The 24,208-nt window shown below is 48.0% G+C and overlaps 1 protein-coding gene across 1 annotated transcript; it reads right to left on the reverse strand.

Annotated features, from left to right (window-relative positions):
• Window positions 1-472: 472 nt before the first annotated feature.
• On the reverse strand, window positions 473-23,869 carry Nsun2 (NOP2/Sun RNA methyltransferase 2). The gene is made up of 19 exons (XM_042261348.2): window positions 23,711-23,869; window positions 23,420-23,577; window positions 22,744-22,848; window positions 19,705-19,810; window positions 17,802-17,873; window positions 17,062-17,146; window positions 15,608-15,800; window positions 13,732-13,806; window positions 12,331-12,461; window positions 9,298-9,371; window positions 8,538-8,668; window positions 8,037-8,133; window positions 5,500-5,681; window positions 5,173-5,265; window positions 4,112-4,247; window positions 3,624-3,704; window positions 3,178-3,316; window positions 1,555-1,594; window positions 473-1,261 (listed from the first exon to the last, which is right to left on the reverse strand). Exons 1-19 carry the CDS (start codon window positions 23,798-23,800, stop codon window positions 991-993), a joined length of 2,259 nt encoding a protein of 752 aa, XP_042117282.2. The 5' UTR covers window positions 23,801-23,869; the 3' UTR covers window positions 473-990.
• Between the last annotated feature and the right edge of the window lie 339 nt (window positions 23,870-24,208).

Raw genomic sequence — 24,208 nt, forward strand, 5'->3', positions numbered from 1 at the left:
ACCCACGAGCAGGCGCCATGTCTGCCCTGCATTTATGTGCACTGCTAAGGAAGTCAACAGTCACTTCTGAGCACGAGGCCGTTCAATACCAAGGCCGACAGGGGAAGCTGCACTAGAGCCCTCCACTCTGGAAACGGTCACTGCTGGGGAGGATACACATGACAAGGCTAGCCCTCCTGGAAGCCAGGCAGGGGACAGTACAGTTCCACCCTGTTCTACCTCTCCATTCTTCAATGCCGAAACCCTTAGTGACTCAACCGGCACGAGGCTGGTTCTGTGCTAAAACCAGGTCAAGGATCCAGCACACCCCAGTCCAGTCTGGAGCAGCTCCCGGAAGCAGGAAGGTGCTCAAGACACACTGGCCGACAACTCCGCTCACTAGCCCTGCTTCAGTGTCTACACAGAGACAAGAGGGCTCCGTTTTCTCTCCCATTAGCCAACGAAGGGCAAATCAGTCACATGCTTAGACACATTATCATAATAGCGCTTTATTTCATGGCCCAAATAACTGCAACCCCACTTAAAGCACCTGCTGGATAAGCACAAAACTGTCCCCAAAACTGCTATCATGATTCATCAGTCTTTATTCTGGGACCGCTTACTTCACTCTATCACAAAGGCACGGAAGTCACCTGAGGCCTCAGGTGTCAGCATCACCGCATGGTGCACCAATGTCAGTCCAAACATTATTAAAGCATAGAGCCATTTCCCAAAGAGTTGTAGTTTTTACTATAAATAATTTTTAAAAGACTAGGCCAATACTGGCCCAACAAGGGACCTGAACTTCTGCAAAGGCTGTTTTGCATCAGCCTTCAGAAGCAGAAACACAGATCCAATCTGCCAAAGCGACTCCTAAATGCTGGAAAATACAACTCCCCAGACTGCTGCCACCCACCCATGTAGAGGCCCTATACACTTTGCAGCTAAGGACATTCTGGATCTTATCTCAACCACCAAGGGATGATACCAGTTCAGTGTGCGGAGATCTCTTCACCGGGATGGCTCAGTTGCAGCTGGGTCACAGCTGGTGATGGTGGCCTCTTGTGCTGTCTGCTCGGCGTCCTCATCATTTTCAGGCTGCTCTGGACTGGCTACACTCTCATTGGTAAGAATGACCCCATCTTTCTTCTTTTCTCCTAACACCTCAAGGCCCATCATCCGAAGATAATGAAGCCTCTCATTCTTGGGTACAAAAGTTCGAATAGAAGCCTTTCCCCGCCACCCACACAGCACAATGGGGCACTGGAGGGCATCAGGATTCCTGCCAACAAAGAAGTTGGTAAGCATTAAACATCCTGTTAGCTAACGCTAATGACACATGCAACCTCTCCAAAAAGTGCCGTACCCACCGCCCCAATTCCGGCCACGTGTGCCGCCAGTTTTCTGTGCTCCTGACACTCGGTAGCTGCCACCTTACCACCTGGAACTCCCCAAAGGGTAAGCCCTGAAAATCCTGTAGCCTGGGACCCTCTGGCTTTGGCCTTCACGTGCTGGGGTTCCACCATGAACCTCCATGCCCAGCTACTTATCCAACAATGAGGAATATGCACTTACGCAGAATCTGGTTCATACTTCAGCACAACACTTCCCTTTGCTGGAAGAAAAGAGAAACAGACACATGAACCAAGGTTTTCACTTAGTGGCCACAACTAAGATGGGTGTGTGGTTTTCAAGAGGACAGCTCTCAAAGGAAGGAGCAGGAGGCTATGAGTTAACTCCTGGTCAATTCTCAACAGTCAAGTTAAGTAAATTAAAGCTCCAGCGCCTAGACCCAGCCCAGAATAACAAGAGAATTACCATGTCCTATATCCATCACCTCAAAGAAGGACGAGGGCCAGCCAGACGGCTCAGCTGGGAAAAGTGCTTGCTGTGCAAACCTGAAGACTGGAGTCTGGAGTTCGATCCCAGAACCCAGTGTGAAGAAGGAACCAATTCCTACATGTTGTCTTCCGACCTCTACATGCACACTATGGCCCACACATACCCAATCATCAATGAAAGACATAACATAGCCGGGCAGTGGTGGCGCATGCCTTTAATCCCAGCACTTGGGAGGCAGAGGCAGGTGGATCTCTGTGAGTTCGAGGCCAGCCTGGACTACCAAGTGAGTCCCAGGAAAGGCGCAAAGCTACACAGAGAAACCCTGTCTCAAAAAACAAAACAAAACAAAAAAAAGACATAACATAAACCTTCATGTAAGATTAAAAAAAAAAAAAAAAAGAAATATAAAGTTCCTGTCTGTTTTTAAATAATGGAGTGGGGGAGAAGAGAGTTCCAAACGGCACACTTGTGGCTCCCACCAGGGTGAGACCATGCAGAGTGAGCTGTCTGTAGCACCAACAGACACTTGTGGGAGGAATGCAAACAAAGAGGGCTTGTGAAGAGGTCACCACCGTGACCTAGTGACCTAACACACAAGTTCAGGAGCTCTAGAGGACAGTGCAACCAAGACTGTGGTCTCATGGACCTAACATAGGGAACTGAACTCCAGAGTCCTACAGAGACAGGGAGAAGAGTCAAGAGGAGGGCCACATGGCCAGGACCCAAGTCATGTCCAGCTCAGCAAGGTGCAGCCAAACAGGGGCTTAAAGAGTCAGGCCCAAGGGCTTTATAAACTCAGGGGGTACTGCCTAGCAGCAGAAGGGATTCCACAGGGACAAGGGAAAGAACCCTCAAAAAGGGATTAAGTCTTTCATATGAAATGACAAGAATTTGCAGAGCCCACTTAGAGCCTCTGTAATGTTCCCTGTAGGTGACTTAAAATGCCCTCCAGAGTGACGTCCTACCCACAGCTGTTATTCAGGTTACTTGCTGTGCAGCCAAGGATGATGACTATCTGGTCTTCCTGACTCGTGTCCTAAGTGCTGGGGTTACAGACAGGCTCAGTATCCTGTAGTTTCTGTAGTTTACGGGGATCAAAGCCAGGGCTCCGAGCATGCCAAGGGAAGACCTGTGTCAACTGAGCACATCCCTAGCCAGGCATGACTTTTTCCTCTCAAATATTTTCAATCCATGACTGGTTGAATCTGAGGATGTGGAACCCGTACAGAGGGCCTGCCTGAATTACTACATGTGACTGAGAAACGTGTCCTAAAAGTAGAAACACCTGTTACAGGTGTTACCTGTTGCAGGCCTCATGAAGGTAAAACAAGCCAGCCTCTGGATCCCTTTACTCACCCAAGTCCTTGACTTGACTGTAGGCTTCACTGCTGAGTTTTCTGAAGAATGGGTTCTCTTGGGTCAACAGTGTCTTCACATCTTCCATTGACACAGTGATAATTCTTGAATTAATAAATGGATACAATGTATATATCCCCTGTAAGAGTCGAGAAAGCACCATGATCCAATGGGTACTTCAATTAAGAAATTGACACAATGAATATAACCCCTGTAAGAGTGCACAGTGATCCCTTGGATACTTTTACTGAAGAGCTTTCCTGTGGGGTTCATGACTTCACTGAAGTCCCTCCCCTGGGTCAAGGCCCTGGAGGAACTCAACGTCCTCTTAGGTGGCCCAGTCAGCTCCAGCAAGTCTTGAAGCACTGAAATCTAGTGGCATGCCATAAGGACCTCTCTTGGCTGTCTCACACCACCATGGCTAAGACTTTCCATTTCCAAATTACCTCCTGTGCCAAACGGAAGGCGCAGTCAAACTCTTCGCCACTGTTATTTCGACACCAGACTTTTATCCCGGTGTTGATGACCTGTAAGTTAGAAATGAGAGGAAACAGGAATGAAGGACAATTGTTCACTGCAGCCCCTTTCAATGCAGGGTAACATGGCTGCCTGTACGCAGCTTTGGAAAGGAGGGGAAGAGAAACCACCCTTTCTGGAACAGTTTTCCAAGAGTCACAGTCCCCCACTTCTACGCCCACAGCTCATGAACAACTGAACCCAAGAGTAAGTCGCACACATCTCAGTGTGCGTCCAGACAGAGGCACTTCCTGTCACTGCCGTGCCTGAGAGCCCACAGACCCTGGAGGACGGAACAAGGCAGCTCCTGATGGCACCGTTAGGAAGCCCAGCCAGTCGGCTGGCACACCTAAGGGAAACTGTCTGGGGAGAAAGCAAACCCGGGCCCTGGCTCCTGCTCGAGGTTCACAGCGCCCACCTTCATCTTCTCGCTGTTGTTGAGCAGTACATTCCTAAGCTCCTTGGAGACCATGTAAAGCTGCCGCTTCTTCCCTTCTGTAGTTCGAGTTAACAAGTTCATCCTCGGGAACGAAGGATCCAAGGCATAGAACTTCCTGTCAACAAAGTGGCGCTGCTTACACAGACAGCCCAGGGCAGACCATCTACGACCTCACAGCCCCCAACAGGACCTAACTTCCAGACACAGGCCACCTTGCCTCAGAGCACAAGCAGGATGTGCCTGAAGGACAGCCAGGTCAAGGGCTGTTCCAAGAGCAGCTCTCCTACCAACCACTACTCCGGTGATGAGGAACCCAGACTCCCACACTAGGCCCAACATTGAAGTTTTTACAATGCATGCTTCCCTGTGTTCCCGTGCAGGGTAATTCCACTACTACCCAGACGCACTGTCTCCTCAATTTTCTACCTAAGAGCAGACGGGGACCTCGGCCACTGCCCGCTGTACTCAACTGAGTGAGAGGAACCTACACTGGGTTCGAGTTGGCAGCTCTTCAGTTATCTTCACCTCCAGTGGCGAGGCTAGCGCCCCTCTCCAGGACCACCCAGCTCTAAGGCACCATCAGGAGGAAGGCTCTAACTACAAAACACCAGTTGTATGTGACTGGTAACTGTGTGTGCCTGGTAACTGTGTGTGACTGGTAGCTGTTTGTGCCTGGTAACTGTGTGTGACTGGTAACTGTGTGTGACTGGTAACTGTGTGTGACTGGTAGCTGTTTGTGCCTGGTAACTGTGTGTGACTGGTAACTGTGTGTGACTGGTAACTGTGTGACTGGTAGCCGTGTGTGACTGGTAACCGTGTGTGACTGGTAACCGTGTGTGACTGGTAACCGTGTGTGACTGGTAGCCGTATGTGCCTGGTAACTGTGTGTGCCTGGTAACTGTGTGTGACTGGTAACTGTGTGTGACTGGTAACTGTGTGTGACTGGTAACTGTGTGTGCCTGGTAACTGTGTGTGACTGTACAGACTGGCTTTGCTACAGTGAATTTCCTACAGCGGGATTCACATGGCAGGATCCTTACTCAATAGGCGGGAACAAAGGATCGTCCTCAGGAATGAACACAAACGGATCTTCTTTAAATCCAAACAACTTCATTTTCTTTGATGGAGGAGGGCTGAGGAGGGAATATGGAGGTGGGAAGGCAGTCAGCAAGTATGCGGGAGCATTCACTACCACAGCACCCCGTGGTCCCACACAACACCCAGTCCTGGAAGCAGCTGTGGGTGCTCTCTGCCCTAGAGAGCACAGTAACACACAACGCGCTGCCCTCACTTCCCGGGAATCCCCAAGGCTAAGGCTCTGGGGTCCCCCCCACTTGGTTGACATGCCCAGACGCAGTTTTCCTCACCCACAAACGCCATCTTTCTTTTCTTTACTCTCTGGGTTCTCAGTGGGGTGTGTTACTTCTGAGTCACCGGCTCCAGTGATCATCTGACCGTCCAGCTCAGGGAGGTCACCAGGATTCTTCTCTGTGGTACCCACAGGGATGGATGCTATGTTCTCCCTGGGCTCTGAAGATTTACTCTGTACCTGTCGAGGGGAACATGTTCATTTTCACAATAAAGCAACACACTTCACCACAGCCAGAAAAATAAAACTACCATGTTCATATCACCAGTTGTATTTTTCTATGGCATTGCATGACAAAATTTTCTTCTTAAAACCTATCACTTTTAGAATTTGCTCTTTAACTGGAATTTGCAGGTACTGTTCATTCAGAGCCAACTCTCCAGTGGCCCCACAAAGAACACCACAGGCTGGCCTTCGTAGCGGCCTACAGAGCCAGCCTGTTCTTACTCAGTAACCCTGTGTCTGCTCTGGTTAAGGCACACGAAGCTCAGGAGAATGTGAGAATGTGCTAACCAGGGTTCCTGCCATGTTAGGCACAGGCACGAAACTGAGGAAATTTAACCAAAAGAGGGCTGTTGGAACAGCTCCAAGGCGTGAGTAATTAGGAGAACACACTCCCAGGGTCTCAGGAACTGGGGTAAAGAACTGGCTCAGAGCAGAAGTCAAGGTAGTGGTCACACGCTGAAGCTCCTCTAAGCCTGGGGACGTAGCTCGGGATGCTAGCACACTCGCCCAACACACACATGGCCCGGGTCTCAACCACTAGCAACACTAAACAACCCAAAGCTGTGTGTCCTGTCCACACATCAGAAGATGAGTAAGAGTAGGTCTTTCAGTTCCACTGTCAGATTACAATTCAGGGAGCTTCGGTGCAGGCAAGTCCCGAATTTTCCTTAGGTCAGCAAGCTATAAGAGCCAAATCCAAGTCACAGCAACAGTCTCAAGGACATCTCAAACAACCCGCTGTCCACAGCTCCTCTGAAAAGACACAGCACAGGATCCATGTCTCTGGCTTTGATTCTGAGTGTTCTCTGCTCCCCATGACTGACTTGTTAACACACTACCTCATGAGGAGTGTGCCCCTGCTCACTCACACACAGGGCAGGTCAGACACCCCAACTAAATAAGAGACAGAAAAGCAGGAGAGAGAGAGAAAGCGAGAGAGAGAGAGAGAGAGAGAGAGAGAGAGAGAGAGAGAGAGAGAGAGAGAGAGAGAGAGAGAACCCTGCAAATGACACAACATACTCTAAAAAGCAAGACAACTCATCAGAGGAAAACACCCTTTTACACTGCAGAAGTAGCATGAAGCCAGAAGCACTTCAGTGTGGGTCAATCTACAGCACACTCTCAACAGCCTCTGGACTGTTCCCAACAGCTCAGAACTACTAGCTGTGGATACAGAGCACAGAAACGCCACTAGTACAAACTAGATGCATCATTTCCAGGGCAGGCACTACTGGAGCTAGAGGTAGAACTGACTGGTACTGGTAGAGCATGTGCTTAGCATAGGAAAGGACTCTAGTTTCAACACCAGCTCCAAATAACTAACTAAATGCAAGCCACTGTTAAAACACATTGTGAGAAAACACAAGGAAACCTCAACTGACTGCTTGGAAACAGCCTTTTAAATACACTGGCATTAGTAAATAGTAGTAAAATGCATTAGTCTAGTTAATTTTACTTCTTTCTTTTTTTAAAGCACACTACTGGAAAAGGACGCCTATGGCTGGCATCCTACCTCTATCAGGAAAGAGTACAGCTCTAAGCTTTACTCCAAAGGGGTTAGGCCCACAGTCTCAAAGTGAGGAGCTTCCTAGCCTACCAAGTTCATGGTGAACACAGGGTCTCTGCCTTTATCAGCTAGAAGCCGAACAGTTACCCTCGGCCACCTGTAACTGTGGCCAGAGTAGGCTGCAATCCTTTGAGAAAACAGTTCCTCTTTGTTTTTCCAAAGCTGAACAGTCCTGGTCCTAATCCAAGATGATCTTAAGAAACAGAGGTTTGCACAACAATTCCAGGCACAGTCCATAACCACAGAAGTCTGACTTAAGAGCCATAGTAACGGCTAGGCTAACAAAGAAGAAGGGAAAGACATGGAGATTGGGAAGGCCACGAGACACCCCTTCCCATGACTGCTCACAGATGAGAAGAGAGAGCCTCACTCATGCCAGTACACACGGGCAGAATGAACCCTACGGTGGAGGACAGTGAATGTCAGAGCCCCTAGTCCTGCCCACCGTCAATCTCACATCATTTCAACTGCTGTTAAGTAGCTGAACTTCAACAGAGACAGAATGTGCTACCCACACATGGCCTTTCTCACCATCTCTTTGTGAGAAGTTGCCTGCTTTTTTGAAAATCTGAAATTCAGATGAATCCCCCTTCCTTCAGGCTCAGCCTCTCTAAACATCCTCACCCCTCAAAACCTCCACTTTGCTCTGCATTTCAAGTGAACTAACTCTTACAGGGTTTGTCTTGTATGAACAGTAGTAAGGTCACATGTTCTGTTAGACGTTTTTGACTTAAAGCCCTTACCTTTGGCTGACGTTTATTCCATGGCATTGGTGCTCTTTTGACCAACACTGCCACGAAGAACCCTCCAGTATTCTGATGATGTGGTAGTATTCGGAGGCTAAAACAGTATATATACATATATAAAACGTCATACAAGTGATCTGATCTTCCCTTCTTGCAAACTCAGCCCCCCTCACAAAGAGCTCCCACTCATATCGTCTGAAAAGTTCATGGAGGGAATGGGGGAAGACAAGAGCAATCAAACACAGATGGAGGAATACTGCCATGATCAAGGTACACTGCAGCACTTATGGAACTATCGTAATGAAGCCACTGCTCTGTACAATTCCTAAACACTAACGAGTAAAGGGTGAAAAGCTCATGCAGTTTCCAAAGCATTAACTCTGAGATTCTAGCCAGTTTCAGTATCTGTCGACACTGTAGCAGCAAGCACTGGGTACCAGGTTCACCAACTCAACAGACCCCCTCCCACTCCAAAGCCCACAGTGCCCACAGACTCACCATCGCTCTAGATGCATCGCTTGCAGTTTTTCCAGGTCTTCTGGTGGGAACATAGTAGGTCGAACCTGTGTATGCCTGCCCTGGGGAACCTCATCCCAACCTGCAAACCACTGCCCGTCTCTAGTCATGACCTGCAGAGAGACCAGCAGCACTGCTACCATGAAGAGCACACCCATACACAGGAACACAGCACAAAGGGTAAATTTGTCTCTTCAGAGAAATCAGACTATTTGCAAAGATAAAGCTAAAATATGCATGGCAATAACTTATATAGCATCTTTTAAAAATCCTGAAATACCTTCACCCCCAAGTCCAGGATAAATATCATCAAGCTTTCTGACCAGGTTATTTACTTATTTAAAAAAACAACCAACCAACCAAACAACCACATCTCAGACTGTTTGGGCAGGAAGATCAAAGGGGAATTGTTTGTTTATAAAAGCAAGGTTGAACTGCAACTCCCCTGAACCCCTACACACACACACACATACACACACACACACACAAACTCAAAAAGGTAGCAAGGTTTTAATTTTTGGATGAGAGCAAAGCTAGGTTCTATATGAGGAACAAAAACAGGGAAAAAAATACATGCAATATAGCATTTGTCTTTAAATACAATCTGCATGGATTCTATATTGTACAACCAGGTGATGACTGATTCACAATACCCAAACACGAATGTTTTCCAACGTCTATGGGTCTTAAATCCTTCAGGTGTCCCTGGTCCTTTGAACTAAAGCCCTCACTGCATGTTTACCTTCCACTGGGAGACTCCAGGCATCCACTTCAGTCCTGGCAGCTCAGCAGATACGTCAGCAAGCTCAAGAGCACCTAGGAACACACACAAGGAAAACCCCAAAGGCTGCCGCACTGGCCATTCAGAGAAACACAGCCAAGTCCATACACCACGGTTCCGTTCTGACAATGTCCAGGAGTGAACACTAATGGCCACAAAGAACCCTCTTTGGGTACAAAAATGGCCTCAAATTGGACTGTGGTGACAGACTCAGCTCTGTAACTTTACTAAAAGTCATTTAACTGTATTCTTCAAGTGCAAATGAAAACTCAATACACGCACTGGTCAGGTGATCTGCATCTTCCTGCCTTTTTGTCTAACGCTCCAGAATTGAGTCCAATCGAAGTTTTACATCCCAGGAGGTTTTCTAAAGTTGCCCACTAGGCACAGCTGGAGCAGCCTTACAGCAGGACAGTGGGGACACACTCCGGTCCTGTGGTCTCTACAGCGGGGACATCAGTCATCATTTAAGTAGCTACCAATACACACTTGTGGAAAAGAATAACAAAGCTCCTTGGAGAAGCAAAGAAAACCCCGAATAACTGCATAAACAAACCAAAGAGACCCTTGCTGGGACACTTGCTTCACAGAAGCAGCCTGCTCTAAGAACCTCCTCGCTCAAAGCAAACACAACACCCAACACTGGTTCTCCACTCCACCCAGCGGGGCCAACAGCTGCACCCAGGAGCAGAGCTGGCCCTGGGTGAGCTCCACCCCGCTGCAGTCTCCATGCTGTGAGCCACCTTCCCTCCAGCCACAGCGCCGACCACACTCCTCCAGTGCTTAACCAAGCATGTGTCAACTCTCAGTGTTTGACATTCCCTGATTTCCCAGAACCTAAGCACTTTCTGTTGAAAGCTTGGGACTAGGCCCACATGCCAGGCCTGACGACAGAAGGATGGCCCCTGTAACCATCAAGCCTGTGCTTGAGGTGAGAATAGCTGCATTTAGTATCCACACTAGTCAAGAAAACTAATCACCAATCATCAAGAAACCAAAGTCTTTTTTATATCAATAAAAAGGCACCCCAAAGAGTGTGAACCTCTCAAATCCTACATCTACCCTCCGAGGTTTCTGCACTGCTGGGGATCAAACCCAGGGCTGGTCATGCCAGCCAAGGACTGTCACCAAGCTACATCCCCAACCCTGGGCTTTTTGAAAAAGGAACTCCTGTGCAGCTCAGACTGGCCTTGAATCCAGTTCCTCTGCCTCCCTCTTCCTGCTCTTGAGAGCACAGACCCTATTCCTGGCTCAGCCCTGAGACTGAGCAGTGACAGAAACTAGCTACAAATGATCAGCATATTGACTGATCTCAGAGCTCAGGGGCTAGGCTGTAGCTCCGTGTAGACATGAAGTCTATCATTCTAGTTACCAGAATCCCATTTTTCCTAAAAGTACAGCTAACACAGACATAAATCTGAGCAAGTTCAATTGGGGGGGGGGGGAGAGACACAGCTAGAGACAGTTTTTCTGTGTGTGTAACAGCTCTGACTGTCCTGGAACTTGCTTTATAGATTAGGCTGACCTCCAACTCAGAGAGATCCGCCTGCCTCTGCCTTCCCCAGTGCTGGGATTTCAGGCGTGCACCACCACTGCCCTTCACAAGTTCAGGTATTATCACTCGACCCAGAATGCCTGAGGATATGACATCATTTCCTTCTCCACATCCCCTTTGAGAAGTTAAATACTACCAAAACAATTGTTCCAAAATCCTATCTTTACTGAGGCCGATGTGTAAGAATACAAATACATGTATTAAATTTCACTCTAAAGGACTCGGCTGAGGGCTGCTGACTACACAACCCAGACCAGCCAGCGCCGCAACACACCTAAGGCCAGGGACGGCAGGGAGTGGGCGCCGGGCCTTGGGATGTGTGAGTGCACTTCTCTAATTAAGCTTAACTTCCCTCCATGTTTGTGAGGATGGACACTGCTGGATTCTGATACTGAAACATAGAGAAAGCCTACTGTTCGTTTTTAGAAAACCCCAATAGGTGAAGTTAATAGAGAAAAGCTAACACTTCAACAAAATTCTAAAACTGAAGCACTTTAAAAAGCGTCATGAAAACTTCTGTTTTGGAACACCGTTTGAAAATGGTGCCTGTCTGATGTCTTGGTGTAATTCCGTGTGCTAAGACATTACAATCAGTGGGATGGAGACTAACAAAAACAACCACAGGTCTGAAAAGGACATGACGCAACTGGAACCTTGTGTACAGGCTGTACAATGATGCTGTCAGTAAACAGAGCAGCCCTCTAAGTCCTCAGCACAAGAACAGTTACCAGAGGATTCAGCGATGCCCCTCTAGAGGCACATCCCAAAGCAGGGAGAGCAGGCTGTCTAGGAGACTCTGAACACACCATGTTCACAGCCTCAGAAATCCAAGTGTCACCCACTAATGATCCAGTAAACAGGGTGGAGTCACGGACAACGGGGTACTGTTCAGTTCACACATGGAATGAAACCCTGACAGAAACCTGGTACTGAGGCAAACGAGGCCGTGACGAGAAGACAGCTACAACATGACCCACCTTCGTAAGGGCCCTAAACCACAAGTCCAGAGGAAAAAACCCCAGTGCTGGCAGTAGGGGTGGCTGCAAGGGGCGCAGTGACTTAACTCAGCTTTGCAGGCTGAGGAAGTGAGACGGACGATGGTGAGCGCTGCACAGCAATGTCAGTCCCTCACAATGTGCTGCCAGTTCATGGGATCAGTCTACCCTGCTAAACACGTGTACATAAACCAGCGCAGTCAGGACCTAACAGAATGAATCATTTTGTCATCCGAGGAAAACGAGCAAAGCTGTGTCCTCAAGCCTTTAGAGTCCAACAATTACCAAAGTATGACAACTGCATCACAGAAACCGACTTTTAACTGACACTTCACTTAAGAGGTACAGGCAATAGGTTAACCGTACATGCAAACAACCAAGACCCGCCCCACCCCCGGCAGCCACAGCACGCTCACTGTCCCTCCAGGACCAGCACACACGCACCTTCACTCTTCTCCAGCAGAGCTGCTATCACCGCTTCATCCTCCACGGGGTTCAAGGAACACGTCGAGTACACCATCCTGCCCCCTTCTGCCAGCTGCTCAGCACCTCGAGTCGCGATCCGGAGCTGCAGGCTAAGGGAGGATGGCAGGTCACCACAACAGAGCCGAGGCTACAGAGCACCTACTTACTTCATTACACACAGACTGTATAAGAAGCAAACGAAACACTTCAAGGTTGCAAATGAAGTTAATGTGATCTTACATAAGTCACGGTGTCCATTCTTTAAAAAGAAATCTACTTTACATTTTTCCTGTTCTGTCACGTTTCTTAACAGTTTGACAAGTAGAACATATCTGGAGAATTTCTCTATCAAAAATCTCCAAATTTATTTATACATGTGGTTTTCTATGAAAAATATAAACCCTTTCCTCCATTTTACAAAACCAGTACCACTTAATAAGCAAAATTAAATGATTAATTTGCAGTCAGTTTTTACTAGACCATCCCATTCCACACTGAAGGACATGTGCTTTTCATGTTAAAAGACAAAGGACACCAAACTCTAGAGAGAGCCAGTGAAAAGGCTGTGTGGGCTAAAGAGATGGCTCACAGTTAAGAGCACCTGTTGAGGACCGGGTTTGGTTTCCAGCATCCACAAGGTGGCTCGTGACCATCCATAAGTCCAGTCCCAGGATCTAATGCCTTCTTCTGAACTCCACAGGCACCAGGCACGCATGATGTGCACATATATACATTCAGGCGAAAAATTCATACACATAAAATTAAAAAGTATGAAAAATGCCACACAAACAAGGCAATACTAAGCACAAGAGATGCTACCCTGATAAATCCAAGGTTAGTTACAGGAGAGGAAATGCATGCTTCAAATGTTATGTGAGATGGTCATAAAAGGCAATTTAAATAAACATGCATCTTGACAGAATAAAAATAGCAGTTACCACTTTGTTTTTGTTTTTCGAGACAGGGTTTCTCTGGGTAGCTTTGTGCCTTTCCTGGAGCTCACTCTGTAGCCCAGGCTGGCCCTGAGCAGTTACTACTCCTACAGGCTTTAAAGCAGAGGTTCTCAAACTTGCTAATGCCGCAACCCTTCAATACAGTTTCTCATGTCCGGACCCCAACCGTAAGATTATTTCATTGCTACTTCCCAACTGCAATTGTTCTGTTATGAATCATAATGTAAATATTGGATACGCAGGATATCTGACAATTGACCCCCAAAGGGTTGAGAACCACTGCTTTAAAGCAACTTGCAGTGTACAAATAAACTCATGAGGCAGCTATTAACTGTGGCTCCATGTATGTGTCCACCTGTAGATGGTCAGTCAGGAAACAACGCATATTGTCAGTCTGCCTGTCTCCAAGTCTAACCAGTTCACTTACCCATGGAGCTGCAAGCTGTTCAAGGTGGTCCATTTCTTCCAAACATCAATGTTTTTCCTCATCGTGCCATCACCACTGAAAAGAAGATATTTAACAAGCTGAACCCCTGCCTGGGTAGATGTTTGACAGGCATGTTATACCCAAGCAGAACTGCAAAGCAGGCTTTATAAATACTGACTAAAGCACCTCTATCCTCACAGAAGACAGTGTCTTTCTACTTCAGCTTCCAGAGCACGACACTTGACATTCAATTCCAAAAGGAAGTACAGGACTAGAAAAACCTCATTTAACCCTGAAGAGACTCTTTCCATGGGACAAGTCTTCCATATTTACAACGCTTCAGAGAAAACAAGTTCTGGGTGTCTTTGAACCAATTCTAAACACAAATCCATTTGTTCTGTATATACCTTAAACGTACAGCATGAAGATATTTACAAGCCATTTTGAGTATGTGTGTTTTGATTGGGACTTGTCACTTGAGTTCAGGTGTGGTTCACTTGGAGATATGACAAGGACTCAAATGCTTTGGCTTTTGAAGCACTTTAAGTTTTCAAATTAGGATGTTCAGCTTGTACCAGCAACACCAATCTGAATACCTAGAACACAGGCCCTTGCATAAATGCTATTTAGAAACCTGATTAATAAAAAATGACATTTTAAAACCAGAATCACACTTGCAAAGGTCTGCCACAGCAAATCAATCCAGCCAATTTTATACTACTTCCTCCACTGATGTGACAGGAATGAATGCAGGTGCACCTACAGGACAGGTGCACCCTACAGGACAGGTGCACCCTACAGGACAGGTTCCTATTGTCCTGCTTCATCTGCCAGGGTTTGTTTCTGCCCTAGCTGTTGACTCTTCACAGCTTCACTTCTTTGTGCTTCAGGAGCAGGTCCAGGAGACTGTAAGACCTGATACATAACCCCGACCCTGGCTGGATGTGAGGGCTCCTATGGCAGAAACCTACCATAATTTCAGGAATTTCTTTAGCCTATAACCAAGTGTTTGCAAGACTAACTTATTTTCAGAATATAAATTTTTTTTCTTTTGATTATAAGACCATATGGGTAGAAAACAGGACCCTCAAGGTTAAAGAATATTGTAACCAAGGAAACAAGAGAATTCATGACTCATGTATTTAATTTATGATGGTTCACACAGAACATTAAAAGTTTTACTTACCATGCTGCAAGTTATTTAAGGGAGTCCATGCTCTTAAATTTGATAAATTCTAAAGTTTCAGTTTCCATGCTTTTTAACTCAGCTACACTTAGCGTTACCAGCTACAATTTTCAAACTAAGTTCTACTACAAGCAGTAAATGTTTAACAAAATGTCATCCTTCCCAAGAGGTTTCCTAAGCACTTTGATAGGTTCTCTCAGGCAGTCTGAGCTCTGGTCCCCACAAATCCATGCTGTTAACTACTTGGGTTCTTACCTACTTCTGAATCTGAACTGATGTCTGTAACAGGGCAGGGTCTTTCCTTGTAAGACAATGTTTCTACACAAAAAGTCTAATTCTAACATTTATGCCATTAAATTTGAAGTATCAAGATACAGATAAAATGAGCATTACAAAAGTTTCAATTCTTAAATTCCTTTCACTGAACTAAGCAACAAACTTTAATAGAAAACCCTGACAGTGATTTCCGAAATACATCCTAGGGTGTGTGTGCATGAGTGCGTGGTAAGCTCCCTCTTCTGGAGTTGTTTATCACTCTGTTCTATCCCAGCAACCTAACACCCTTCTCCATCCTCCTCGCCATAGTAACCATACGCACCACGTGTTCATGTGCCCCTTCATTTAATCTAATCTACATGTGATTGGATGTCCTGATAGATTTTGGGCTTTCTGGCCTCTTAATATAAATACCTGCAAGGAACATCACATAAAATTCGATCATAGAAGAGAATCTCTTTCCTTCCGTCCACATCTACTGTGAGTCTAGGGATGCTGGACGCATCATGGTTTACCACCATGATGCAGGGACTGCTCAACCTTTTGGCCTGATGAACGAGCAGATAGCAGCGCTTGTTGTCCACGTCATTTGCGATAACAAATCCCTCTAGGAACATAAAATTGCAGTCAGGTGAGATGCAGCAGAAGTAGAATCATTCCCTGAAACACATAACCATAACCTCTGGTCGGCAGGTGAGAAGGAAAGCTCTGTGAAATCTTAAGACCTGACATCAAGATTTCCTAGGAAAGCTAAAAGGAGCTGTCAACATGTGGATTTTATAGGCACCCAAAAATATCAAAACCTCAAGTTTCATTGGTGAGCAGCTGTTCACCTTGCACCTGATGAGCTGTAACTGCTGTGCTAACGACTTCTCTAGGATTATTGATTATGAGGGAGACAGAAAGGCACACAAAACCTTGTCCATGTGCCAGAGCTCTGCTCTAGAGTGAAAACCACGCTTGGGACAGGGTCTTGTCACCCGAGCCCATCAACGGGCCCTGGGACATGGTGCTTGGTTTAACAAGCTCAGAACTATCCCCGGGGAAGTTTCCCAAGCGGTGACCCTGCTCATTCCTGGCTCCTCCCACTCCAACAAACAAGACAAAAGAAGCTTAACAACATTTACAGCCAGGATCATTCTTCCCAACACCAAGGAACATAGGACATCAGGAACACACAAAGGAAACTGCTCCTGCCAGCTAAGAAGGCCCTTTACTGACAACATGGAAATATTAAAAACAGGTAATACAGATGCTTTGGGGGGAATTATTATCTACCAATAAAACGAGGGCTTTAAAAAAATGACAACCAAACAAGGAGGGAGAGAGCCGTCCACACTGCTAGTAAGTCAGGCAACTAGAACAGAAATGGGGCCGGGCAGCCGGCTGCTCAGAGACAGCCAGCATGGGAGACACTGGCGACTGCAGAAACGGCGGCCACCTCGTGAGCACTCTGCCGCCTCCCCACACCACTGCACATCACATCCCACTTCAAATACAGCACCTACGGCTGCCACAACCCACTGCGGAAAGGTGCGGGGATGTAAATGGAGGCGGCTAGCAGCAACAACTAAGAACAGTGTGCCACTGCGTCTCACCTAAGGCAGGAACTGACCCAAGCAGAGGTGTACTAGCCAAGTTCGAAAGTAGGTCTGCACACGAGGCCAGGCCTGACACACCTGCCCACTTCCTATTACAGAGAGCACACACAGAAGGGTCTCAGTCCGAGCGTGCTGGTTTGAGAACTCATCAGCAGTGAGCTACCCTCGGGAGTCACAGGTGACTTCACTGCCCAGGGAGCAGCAAAGGGGAGGACTTTTCCTTGCCCACAACCCACCAAAGTAGCTTCCCTGCCCCTCAGTGATTACCTGGAAAGGGGACACTCATGTCTGCATGCAACATTTCAATTAACTGTGTGGTCTTTGATCCAGGGGCCGCACACATGTCTAAGATCTACGAAACCAAGCAAACAAGAAGGCATCACTCTTTAAAAGCTGTAATACTCTACATTTGATCTTAAGCCATCTTGTGAGTCACTCTAGTATGCTGACTTGCATTCCAAGACCTAAACTCCACTTCTACACGATGGAGAGAATGTTCTCTGCTCGTAAAACCAAGAAGTCACGCGGTGATGGGCCCGGCCTGCACAGGGGCGGGACAGAACGAGGCTGGGAGCTGCGGAACGGAACGAAGAACGGAGTCACCCGCACGACACGGAACGGCAGCCCCACGGCAGGGACCACTCCCTTCACGTCCTCCTTTCTCTCACTGCTCCTGATGGTTGTGGGACAAAGTCAAGCCATCAGTTCACTTAGAAATGATGCAGCGGCGCTCAGCCAAACGAGCTCCAGGAGCCAATGTGACTCAGCAAAAAGACCACAGACGGCTCTACCCATACAGTTAGTCTGCTAAGTTAACACCAAAACCAAAACCCTCTGAGATAAAAATGTATGCAGAGCTGTGTGTATTTAAGGAAGAAGACAAAAACCTTGCAGCACATCTGACCATTTTCAAAGGAAAGGGGGAGGCAGAGGCGACCACTGAGAGGCTCAGCAGAGCGGGCCGTCACGGCCTACACCTACCTCCCACCTTCTCTCTGGTACACTACCTTATGATGTGGCTCCACGTTGAGCAGCAGGGGGGGGATCATGCTGACAGCCTCCTGCCGGCTGATGTTTCCCTTGGGGAGAAAACCAGGACCAGTTAGAAAAACAGCACTTCAAATGAGGCGTGTGTCGAGAGCAATAGGAAAAGGCCCCGTAATCTCCCGAGAACAGAAAACTCCACTATCACAAAATACTCAGTGAGGAGATTTCTGAATGAATGGACAGTGGCTTGCTATCTAGAGATCATTAAGAACAACCCACTAGCACCAAGGCTAGACTGTCGGGTATGACACTGGAGGCTAGTACCACAGTCTAGGTCCTCTCAAGCACAGGGGTTGGATAAGTGTCCTCAAGAGCAGTCTCCTATCTACAGAGCAGCAGGTAGCCAGGAGGAAAGAAAGCGGCTGTTAGGCAGTGTCCACTTTCTAGATCTAAGCAACTCCTGCAGAGACAGGACCATCAGCTACTGGTCCTACCTGTAGCTTTCAACAACTATCGCCACCTCGGGGAGTTGTTTTCCTGAGCACGCGAGCTGGCGGATGGAGCAGCAGACCAGCACTGCCTCAGTCAAACTCCACCTACAGCCTGCAAGCGGCGCAGGCATGCACAAGTCACCAGCTTTTCAGCACCCAAGACACTGGCCAAGCACTGACACAGGACAAGTCAGGCTTATGACATCAGAACGGACATCTGGACTTCAGTTACTGCTCTCGCAGGTCTCGGTCAGCAGTGATTCCCTGGCACTTGGATTCATTCACCTAGGCACACTGACTCGAAGCTGCCAGTCTACCCATGTGACTCCTGTGTCAAACTCTGCAGAAGTTACAAAGCCAACCCTGCTCAGCTGCACAGCTCTCACAACCTAGCTCCTGATAAACCCAAACAGCCACCTCCTATACCACAAGCTGCTGCCTACCACACTGGTCCCCACAGCCTCTGCTCTGCCCAGCACACAAACCTGATGCTCCCCAATGAATCTTTTACTGAGCTACCACGAATAAGGAGCTGGGCAGAGCACAGTACAGACAGGGATGTGGCAGATCTCAGTTCTTACTATCCAGGGAGGGAAAGCCAAGGCAAATTTATGCCCTTTACCTATTTTGACATAAAGCCATGGTGGCAGGAAACAGCTAGAAATTGGAACTGAGCAAGGTGAATGACATTCAGATTGGTAAAGGCGCCAGGAAAGAAGAAGTACGGGAACCACAGTCCTTCTGAAGCTCGATGAACAAGAAGCCCACTGCATCTAGTGGCACAGAAGGGTCACCTGACCAGAAAGAGGTGGACAAGAGGAGGAGGGGAAACCCTGAGTTCCAAAAGAAGGAAGAGGAAAGCGCCAGGGCGCACTTACCCACTACGTGAAAAGACGGTGTCTGTTCCTGGGACACCTCTGGCTACAGACCTGTGCCTGAAGCTGCCCAAAGCAACCCTGAAGGACAGCACCATGAGAACCACAGCTACACTTAGCTACAAGCATTGGTCACGGTCAAGTATAGGAAAAATACATGGCAAGATTCAACAGGATCAAGTGAGGAAATAACCTTAAAAGTAAACTAGACAACCTCCAGTCCACTAAGTGGCCTTAAAATGTTGTACTTCTTTATGACAATAAATAGAATGCACATCCAAGAAAAAGGAGTACACACTAAACAGAAGTCCATGACTGCCTAGTCCGGCACTCATCCAGATTCTACAGCCACGTCAATCCAGAGGAGACAGTAAGACAAACTGGCCACTGTGGCAGGTGAACTCACTATCCTCATGATTCCGTGACTGAACAAGCCGCAGATGAATCAACATCCAGACACTAAACTCGTGGTCCTGCCTATGCCCCTCTACAGTGGGAGTTCCATGACACAGCACTTGTGTTTCCAGGCCCCCAGCACACCCACAGAACCAACTTACACACTCAGTCTCGCTAACCAGGAACTGATGAAACTTTGCCAACAGTGGAGACTTTCTCAAGATTTTTCGACTTAAATTTGTATGCCAGGCAAGTTCTTCAGGGTACCTAAATGAGACGAGATGGAAGTTAAGAAATTCACCATTTTCAAACAATAAGGCATGCGTAGAAGATATTTAAATGTTAGACAAATATCTGATCATGATTTTCTTAAACTATGTTCTGTTTCTATACAAAGCAGTTCCACAAGGCAACAAAAGAGGAAACCGCCATCGCGTTCATTTTTAACTCCTAGACCTGGGTTAGCCATACAGACTGAAGAAGCTGGCCTCTTTGCCAACTGTGTTAACCCATGGACATTCTATCTTTATGAGGTCAGTGGTTGGGAAATGTGTCCCATCTGGCCTGTACCTAGTCACCAGTCCACAATGGCGGAGATGAGGGCTCTGATACGACCCACAGCACAATGCTCATCACGCCTAGTGAACCCAGTGTCGAACAGGCGAGACAGTGATCAATCTGCGTGTCACTGCTCACTGTTATGCCTGAGGCATGATAACGAACTCCATTGGCAACACAGGTCACAAAGGTTCTATGTATCAATCTATACCCATGGTGGCAGCCGGGACAATGAAACCAGGCTGACTGGAAAACAAAGTGACGAACTGGAACTTGGGACTGACGCAGAGAACAAACAAACAAACTTTTAGCATCTTAAGACCCTACTCAATAGCCATGCTTTAAGATACATGTGATAAGTTCTGTCTAGGAAACTATGAAAATGGAACTGACTGAATTTTACACACAGCGCCCTCCACTCACACAGACCGTGAAGCTATGTTCCATTACCAGGCAGTTAAAAACTGAAGTATTTATTTGTTCTGGTTCACTAGAGGCAGTAATATAGAGACCCCCAGTCTGGGCTCCTAGTGTTGTATTTGAGAAATGTGCTGGGCCACTGTGTCACCTGAAACACAGGAGTAAAATGCCAGCTTTGATATAATTCTGGCAATAGCAAACTTGCCTGTGACCAATGACAGTATAACTGCAAATTACCAAGTCACCAGAGCATCAGTGTGAACACCGTATACCACCTAAGACTTATTGGAAATAACTGAATTTGCATTTCAGGTCAAGGGAGCAACCTACACAGTCAGAGTAAAGAGCTTCTATGGTCCTCATGGGTCAGGTTCTAGTATCAATAGTTAAGGTGTAAGTTTACTATGATAAGCTTCCAAGTTCTCCTGTAGTGAGAATGACAGCTGTTCCATACATCTTTAGAATAGCCAGCAAATACATACATATTTTTAAGACAGGATCTCATGTGCAGCTTTGGCTGGTTAGAGTTCTCTACATAGACCAGGCTGGACTCAAATTTCTGCCTGCCGCTGCCTCCCAAGTACAGGGATCAAAAGCTTATGCCACCTCACCAGGCAATGGCAAATATTTCCAAACATGTACTTTTAAGATCGAATAATCATGAACATGTATATTTGTTGTGGAATAATCTTTTGGTACACTGTGAAGATGTGTCTTTGCCAAAGCACCTTCTGATTGGTTTAATAAAGAGCTGAATGGCAAATGGCTAGGAAGGGAAAGAGGTTAGGTGGGACTTCTGGAGACAGAGCTCTGGGAATAAGAAAGGCAGAGTCACCAGCAGTGGCAGAGGGAACAGACATGCAGGAGGAGAGATAAAAGCCAGGACTCACGTGAATGAGTGAGTCCCGGCTTTCACAGATGAACAGAAACGGATGAAGTTATAAGAGCTACGGGGGCAAGCCTAAGCTATAACCGAAGTTTCACCGACTCACGACAACAGACTCGCAACTGAACGACAGCAGCGTACACGCGAGTCATTCCAAACCTGGCAGCATCAAGCTCCAGGTGTCTGTCCACTCGGCAGCACCCGAGTGTGGACCACTGCTGCACACTGATTTCAGCGTCTGACATCCCGTACTCACTGAAATGACATGTTGTGCCTAACTATGCTGCGGACACCACAAATCCAAATGGCCAGTGAGAAAGGTAAGCTACATTCCCTGATGACCAAAACCCTAATCTTGGGTTGTTACCACAAAAGATTACCTAAAAATAAAAGAGGACAACACCAATTTGTAAATAGTCAAAGCTCCAGACATGGTGGCACAGGCCTTTGATTCCAACAGAAAGGTCAGGTGTTCAATCTCTGAATTTGAGGCCAGCCTGGTCTACATAGCAACTTCCAGACCAGCCAAAGCTACATAATGAGATCCTGTCTCAAAAAAAAAAAAAAAAAAAAAAAAAAAGCATAAAACAGTCAAAACCTACAATTACCAGTAAAGACATACTAAATTCATCCTTATATAGCAATAACTTAAAAAAATACTTTTCTTTTGTGAAAAGTCTACCCCCAAACCTGCAATCTGAAACCATAATTAAAAACTTCTGTAAGTTTGTCGATTCGGGTATCTCCAGAGCATCTAGGCTGTTATGGGGCACTTCAGGTATTGCATGAGGTATCCTACGCCTCGTGCTCTAGGGATCACAGGTAACACGTTCATGGGAGGTATCATGGGAGCAGGAGTGCTTGACTGCTGGACACAGTGCAAGACTGAGCCTGCCTGGAGGCTGTGCCAGCCCGTGGTGAGGCTGTGCCAGCCCGTGGTGAGGCTGTGCCAATCGGAGTCTGCGCTCCCCTCCCGAAGGGAGAGCATCCACCCTGAAACTCTGATGTGGGAAAGAAAGGGGAGGCTGTCGACAGAAGTGAGAGAAGCCACTCAGGAACTTCAAAGAAGAGGCTGGAACCAAAACCAACTGACTGAACTTGGTGTGGGAACCATGACCAGCAAGTCATTTACGAACATGGGCATACCAGTCTGACGTTCACAAAAGCTTCAGGGAAAATAACCTAAGATGCTGGACAAGTTCACCCCTGCTCTTTATGCTGACAGCGATTACAGAGCTGAGAGATGCATCCAAGGGGCAAAAATGTAAACAAACAAGTAAATAAATACGATAAAAATCCAAGCAACACCCAACACAAGGGAGGATTTTCTACCTACCAGCTTAGTGGCTGTGGAACTTCAACTTTCTGTCCATCTACCTCCAGGTCCTCCAACTCCTTAAAATACTTGTTCTTCAAGCAATGGAGAATCTCTTTTGCGTGGCTATGAAAAAAAAAATAAGCAATTTTCACAGTGACCTAAAAAGCTGAGTTGGTAAAAATTTAATAACTTTAAGACTAAAAATTATTTTTAAAACTAAAGCCAACTCTGAAATGTTCCTTAATCATGCAGGGGCGTGCGGCCTTCTCACAGTCCGGCACTGTTCATTTTTAAGAATTCAACTTGCAAGGCATCAGAGCCCACTGACTGAAACCAAAAATCCTTCTAGTTTTACTGTGCTGCGTTGGCGAATGCGATACTGCACTTCTGCCCGGCTTCGTGTCTATGTGCAACACACCTTGGGGCTGATGTACAGCGAAGGGCGGGGAGAGGAGAGGCAGAGGAGACGCCACAAACCTCCCGTGTTCCTCAGGTGGACCCATCCGTTCACCCACCTCCAGGAACCCAAGTCTTTCTCGGGTTGCGTTTTCTGTTCATACTCTGGTCCCTCCACCTGCTGCGCCGAAGCAACCCAGGCTGCTTGCTCCCCTGCACCCAACCCCCCTCTCCAGAGCCTCCGAGTGCCCACACCTGCCCAGGACAGACAGACGGACACAGCCAGCAGCAGCCTCACCTTTTGTAACCGGTGATCCTCAGCGTGGCCGGGAGCGGCTCCCGGAGTGAGCCCATGAACTGGTCCCACTCTCCCTCGGGCACGATCTTGAGCTCCTGATAGTAGTGCTCGAAGAGCTTGTTCTCCTTGATGATCTCGGGGTAGCCGCCCTCCCAGTCCTGGACAGGAAAGCGCGGGGTGAGCGAACCCCCACCCCCGACCCCCCACGCCCGCGAACCCGGCCCACGAGCAAAGCCTCCACGCCCGAGCCCGCGGGGCGCCCCGCTTTCCCCCCGCCCCCCGCGCGCCTACCGCCTGGCCGCGCTTCCTGCCGCCCTCGGCGCCGTCCTCCGCGCCCTCGGGCTGCGCCTGCAGCCGCCGGCCCCTCGCCCGCCGCCCCATGGCCCACGCAGCTGCACACGCGGAGCGCACACCGCGACCCGCGACAGCCAGCACGCACGCCGTGCTTCCGGCTGCTCCCCGAGGACCCCGCGGCCGGGTCCTCGCCGGGGCAGCCAAGCAATATGCCTCGGAGTACGCGACACTCTCTTGCCGAAAACGCACGAGATGAAAGGGTGGTCGCCCGACAGGGAACGTGTTCCCCCCCACAGAAACCCCCCAACGCCGCTGAGCATGGCTCATCCCATCCCCGCCTTCCACCGGGGGCTCAGGCACCTGCACGGACGACCTGAGCAGGGCGCGTGCGCAGAGGGGCGAGCCGCGCCGCCGCCCGCTGTCAAGGAGGCGATACCGTGGAGGGGCGTGGCTCGGTGGCAGGGGTGGGCGGGGCCATAGCTGGGATGGGCGGGG

Source organism: Peromyscus maniculatus, chromosome 15, assembly GCF_049852395.1.
Source record: "Peromyscus maniculatus bairdii isolate BWxNUB_F1_BW_parent chromosome 15, HU_Pman_BW_mat_3.1, whole genome shotgun sequence".
NCBI lineage: Eukaryota > Metazoa > Chordata > Mammalia > Rodentia > Cricetidae > Peromyscus > Peromyscus maniculatus.

Coding starts and splice junctions, on each gene's coding strand:
- Nsun2 (XM_042261348.2), bottom strand. CDS start 23,800: ATGGGGCGGCGGGCGAGGGGCCGGCGGCTGCAGGCGCAGCCCGAGGGC. Junction 22,849..23,419: donor AGGATCACCGGTTACAAAAG/GTGAGGCTGCTG, acceptor TTTTTTTCATAG/CCACGCAAAAGAGATTCTCC. Junction 4,248..5,172: donor CCTTTGTTCCCGCCTATTGA/GTAAGGATCCTG, acceptor CTTTGTTGACAG/GAAGTTCTATGCCTTGGATC.